Source organism: Penicillium chrysogenum, assembly GCF_028827035.1.
Source record: "Penicillium chrysogenum strain IBT 35668 chromosome Unknown utg000005l_segment0_segment0, whole genome shotgun sequence".
Taxonomy (NCBI): domain Eukaryota; kingdom Fungi; phylum Ascomycota; class Eurotiomycetes; order Eurotiales; family Aspergillaceae; genus Penicillium; species Penicillium chrysogenum.
Genome location: NW_026622753.1, coordinates 6,745,838 through 6,751,937, shown reverse-complemented (window position 1 = coordinate 6,751,937; position 6,100 = coordinate 6,745,838). Strand labels below are relative to the sequence as shown.

General features: G+C 34.1%; 1 protein-coding gene across 1 annotated transcript; it reads right to left on the bottom strand.

Moving 5' to 3' along the window:
* Positions 1-444: 444 nt before the first annotated feature.
* On the bottom strand, positions 445-2,341 carry N7489_010949 (uncharacterized protein; the record flags this gene model as incomplete). The annotated part of the gene is made up of 9 exons (XM_056716698.1): positions 445-560; positions 600-776; positions 944-983; positions 1,037-1,095; positions 1,553-1,595; positions 1,700-1,739; positions 1,866-1,976; positions 2,005-2,086; positions 2,317-2,341. The coding sequence occupies 9 exons, from the start codon at positions 2,339-2,341 to the stop codon at positions 445-447; spliced, it is 693 nt and encodes a 230-aa protein (XP_056564320.1).
* Between the last annotated feature and the right edge of the window lie 3,759 nt (positions 2,342-6,100).

The window sequence follows — 6,100 nt, the reverse complement described above, 5'->3', positions numbered from 1 at the left end:
ATATAAACGTAGTCCTCTATCTTTCTTTAGGATAAATAGGATTAGTGCTCCCGCTAGGCTTTTCGACGGTCTAATCCGTCCCTTTTTAATATTATCTACGAGATAAGCCTATAGTTCCTTAAGCTCTATTTATAAGAGGGGGTAAATCGGACTATAAGGTAGAGTTTTACCTTCTTTAAGCTTAATAGTATAGTCGGAGGCTTTCGTCCTTAGTAGTATACCCGTTTTTTTATAGTCGAATACGTCTCGATACTCCTCTAATTTAGGGGGAATTCGGTCTTAATTCTTCGCCGGTACGTTAGTATCTTCGTTAGGTAGCTATACCTCCTCTAGTATCTTAATTAAGGCGTAAATAATAGCTACGTTTTTAGATTATTTTATAAATTTATAAGGTTTCTAGAGTTTAAATCCTTTAACTCCGAACTACTATTTATTGACACTAGGTTATAGGATAACGTCGAATTTATTAATAAAGGTTCTTAATAAAAGGATAGGGCTTCCTTCTAGCCTTAAGTCTCTATCGATACCGATATAGGGTCGTTTCACTATCTTTTCGGTACCTTAAGAGTCTCTTATTATAAATAGTACCTAGAATACACTATAGGTACGGAGTCTATCTAGGGCGACGCCTTTTAGCGTTAGAGACGAGAAAGGTATAGCTAGTAATTTATTTTTAATAGTAAATTCTTTACTAACTATATTATATTCCGCGCCGGTGTCTAGATCTGTATATATTTCGCAACCGTTTCCTAAGGTAATCGGTATGTAAAGGCGTACTATAGTCCCGATTAGCGGGTATTAAGCTAGGGTATCGGGAATTAATCTAGCTCCTCCACTTTTCCCTACTATCTAGTCTAATTTACTCTTAATACTTAGACTAGGGTTCCTCTCTATAGGCACTTATTTACCTAGTGATTCTTATCTTAATAGATAAAATAGGCACCTTCCGGTACTAAAGCGGTACCGTTTCCTTTCTTAGTAGTCTAGGAGTTCGTATTAGAGTTTATCGAGTTTCGTGATCTCCTATCGGATCTACACCCTCTAGCTCTACCTCTAAATTAGCTTCTTCCGCGAGGCTATCCTCTTCCGCGACCCCTTAGTATTTCGGTATAGGGATAATTCGGTATCGAACTATAATAGTTTCCCCGCTTACGCTTATCGTATTATTAGGGTAAGTGGTCTTTCTTTTTCTAATATACGAAATAGATATAGTAAAGGGTAGATACTAGTTTTAATATCTCGTCTCGGTTTATAGGAAGTGATCCGTTACTATTCGTGATTATAATATCTTAGAGGGGTTTCTATAGCTTTATAAAAAGCGTCTAGGCCCTTTACTCTTCGGTCTATTTCGGTAGGTGATTCTCTAGCGATTCGAGGTAGTTTTTAAAGTTCCGAGGGTCTTAGTAAGGCCTTATTATCGCTTCCTAGAATAGGATAAGGATATCGGTGATAATATTATATAAGTTTCGAAATAATATTTTCGTCTATTCCCGAAAGGCCTCCTAGTTCGATACGTCTTCGGGGTGTTTTCGTTTATAAATCGCCTACTTACCTTTATATATAGTATAGAGGAAGTTAGTAGCTACGAGGACTTTCTAGGTTCCTAAGATATACTTCTTCGGGGCTCCTCTAAAGAGTGTATTAAGGTCGTTTAACTAGTCTTCTCTCTACTTAATACTAAAGTTCTCTTCGAACTTACCGATATCCCGCTTAATCTCTCCCTTCTAGCTTTACTCGCTCTCTATAGAGGGACCGCGATTATTTCGGGGCCGTTTCGACGGTCCTACTAGTTCTTAGAGCTTTTTCTTATTTTCTGTAACTAGTTTTCGGGCTATAAGAATTCGTTATTATAAAGCCGCTTTTACTTTATACTCCGTAGCCTAAAGCTCGAGGCTTTAGATCGTTTCGTCGACGAGCCGGTAGTTTTCCTCGAGTGGTTTATCGTTCGGCTCAGGCGAGTTTCTTTAGGTTTAGGTCTCCCTTAGTTCCTCGTCTAGTATAGACGTCGGTGATTCGCTACCGATCCGACTTAGATACTTAGGTGCTTCGGTGTTATTCCGTGACCCGCTATAGGTAACCGGGAGAGCTATTGTATCTTAGGCAGTTAAAGAAGAAGAGTTAGAATTGTAAAGATATATAGTTATTAGGTATAAGGCCTATTAACTAGGTAAGATACGAATGGCGGGGAGAGGAATAAAAGTGTATTGTCTCTATATGTCAAGACTAACTCTTGTTAGAAGTTAGGGGGCCCGGGGGGCCCTAGGATTAAAGGAAAATCCCAGTGCGCTAAGAAGCAGGGTCGATCACTAGACGAACCCCGCACGCATTGATTACGATACATGCTGCGCACATCCTGTCATTCCCCGTTTCATGATTGAGAGGACCTTTATCCTTTATATAAAGTAAGGTCTCACTACCCGCTAAATTATTATAAGTCTTCGCGAAAGTGACCCTAATTTATATATTATATCTAAGGATATTAATAACCTATAGATATAGTTAAACCGGGAATTTCTAATAGTCGTACGCCTATCTAGGCGCTACTATAAGAGCTTCCTAAGGACGGAAATTAGATCTTTAAATACGAACTCGATAACGATTAATATATCACTACCCTTTTCTATATATATAAGACCTACGTTATAATACTATAATCGAATCTCTAGGTGATCTCTATAGACTATATATACAAAACAAACTAATATAAACTCCCTTTACTTAATATCGTTAGCTTTACTATAACTAGGTTAACTATATATCTTAGATTTACCTTTATCCGGGATAAGAAGTAAGACATTTATAAAGTTATTCTTAGTTATCTTACTAAAGTATATAATTCCCTTAGCCTTAAATACCCCCGTACGATACTTACTAATAAAGAGGACGGCCTTATTACTATAATTAAGAGCGTGTTTCCTATAATAAAGTCTATAGTATATATCTAGTATATTAATATAGTAATCCTAAAAAAGGCTCGACCACTCCTTTTAGAATAGATCCGCTAGGCTATTTCCTAGGCAAATTCCTAGGCAAATTCCTCCTAATCCCGAAAGATAAAGGCCTAGATATTAAAGGAAATCTAGGAGTAGGTTAATAAGGCTTAGAAGAAGATACTAAAACGCTAGAATCGTATTATATACGCTACTACACTAGAGGAGAAGGATCGGTAGTAGGAGTTCTTTAAAGAGAACTATAAGGATCTAATTTATAAGCCTCTCCTTCGCTATCTTAAAGATAAATAGCTTAAAAGCTACCCTAAGCGTTTTCTTTGTATTTATATATCTAAATACCTTTACCTTAACGAGAGAGTAACTTCGCGGGTAGAGTTAGCCTATTAGCTACTAAAACACGATCTCTATATCTTAATAAATAATCTTCTTATCGTCCTCCGTTATTTTAAGCGGGTTATTTAGTATTAATTTAATAAAGTCTAGACGGATATTATAAGCGAGAAGATACGATAGCTAATAAAACCTTATCCGCTTTATAAACTAATCACGACTAAGATATCCCGGAAGGTGATTTAGTAGATAAAGAATATATATAATAGATACCTACTAGAAACCGAGGATAAGCCTCCAATTCCTCTAGTTTATAGTTATAATTTAAAGAATATGTTAGGATTCCCGTATATTTATATACTAAAGTAGTATTATAACGATAATAAGAGCCTCGAACCCTCCCTTTTTTATTAATAATAGTATTTATATAGCTCTAGTAGTCCTCCGCCAATCGATCCTATACTCCTAATCTAAGATCTAATTAGGGTACGAGGACGAGAGCGTCTATAAGGAGTAAGGAACTTAATAATCACACCGTTAACCCCCTACTCTAGCACGTAGGCCACTACTATATAGTCTTCCCCTAATCCCCTAACGTAGGATCGATCTATATAGAGAGACCCCTCGGGCTTTAAGTATATATTATTATAGGAAGGAGGACGCGGTTAAGGACGCGGTCGAGGACGCGGGCGAGGATAAGGACACGGTCGAGGACGCGGAAGGGGACGCGGAACTATAACTAAGGATACTAATATTAGTAGTGACAGTGATAGTGATAAGACTAGGACTAGGACTAGGACTAGGGGAAGACGTAGAAGGGGCCGGAAACGCGCGCGGGGACCTAGTTAAGAAGCTCATTTAACCTATATATATAAACAAATGCTTAATTCAATAAGAATATACAATTTTTTCTGATCAAAATGCATGTTTCTTTACTATATAAACTGGAATTCCTATAGTGGTAGCAGAATTATATAGCAGAAATCTCTGCACTAGCAGAAAGTATGGCAGAAATCCTAGTCGCACCCGATTAGGAAGGCGGTACTGACATTTCAGGCATTTTCAGGTAGGGGGGGGTCGATCTAGCCGGGGGGGTTGCTGTAGTCCTGCCCAATATTTACTAGTATATCTTAAATTAGGATTAGTATATAAATACTTAGGAAAGGACCTATATATAAAAGGCTATTCTAATTCAGATTAGGGTAATAATCTAGATAAAAGAAGATCTATATTAGGCTATATATTTAGCCTAAGCCCTAATATAGGATTAAATAATCCTATTAGCTAGAATTCTTAACTATAAAAGACTACAGCACTTAGTAGCTATAAAGCTAAATATATAGCTTTAAAGGAAGCTACTAAAGAAGCTATATATCTAGCTAATATATTTAATTATTTAAATAAAGAGCTAGATTTAGGAGGGTATATACCTAGTATACCTATAATCTTAGTTAATAATAATTTAGCTAAGAAATTAGCTAAGAATCTAGAGTTTTATAAGCGATTAAAGTATATTAAAATTATATATTATTTTATAAGATAAGCTATATTAGAAGGAAAGGTTAATATAACCTAAATACCTTCTAAATATATACTAGCTAATTTCTTAACGAAAAACGTTAATTATACCTTATATAAATCTTATATAGATCTAGCTTAGCTAGATAATATATAAGATATAAGAAGCTATAAAGCACTCTTTTCTAATTATAATATTTTATCCTATAAGGTTTTAATTATATATTAGTTTTTAACGAAACTTTATAGCTATATATACTATATACTATAATCCTTATAAAGATTATAAGGATTATAGGGGCCTATTAGTATAATAGTATATATAGTAAGGTATACTATAGAGGGTGATAATAGTTATATTAACTTACCGGTACTATCTAAGGATACCTTAGGTATACACTATATAGTAAGAATTAATAATATAACTTACCTCCTAGTATTATAATAAGATAATAAAGGTATTATAAAGATATCATAGATTATCTTAGATTTGCCTCCTAAAAGGGTATAAAAGCATATCTGATTTCGACCCTTAATGAAATATAACTTACTTCTCAATTTTATCTGCTTTATATACAACGTCTTTCCTTCCTATTTAGGATAAGTATAACCTATTGACTATATCTTATATAATCCTATTATATATGATTATATAAGATAACTTCCCAAAACGGTTATAGTCTATACCAGACTATAATATCCTATCTGCTAAATTGCTCACACCTAATAAGGAAGATAAAGTATTAACTAGAGGAGAAAACTCTAGAAGGATTACTATAGATCCTAATTATAGGATAGAAGTATAAATACCTAAATTATATACTATAAAGGATACTATATTAACTAACTATATTAGCTTAATTAAGACTAATATAGATAGTAGGTTCGTACTTACTACCTTAATACTATTAGAACCTAATAGCTATTAAGAAGCTATTAATAGTCTAGAAAAGGGAAACGCTATTAATAATAGAGTTTACCTACTAGTAATAGACTAGTGCCTCTTTCGGAAAGGTCACTCTTAGTAGTTAGTTTTTAATATAAATACTACTTTTAATAGTATTACCTTAGTAAAAAATATAGCCCCTAAATATCTCTAGCTATAGAGTACTTCTACGATCGGCCCTCCCTACTTTTTATCTAATTACTTTAATCCGATTATAAAGCTCCCTATAAATCATATGATCTATATAGGGCTTATTTACTATAGTTAACCGAGTCCGTATATAAATAAAAAAATCTATATATAAATATTAATATTAATTTATATTCTAGTTTCTTATAGTAAAAGCTTTATTTTT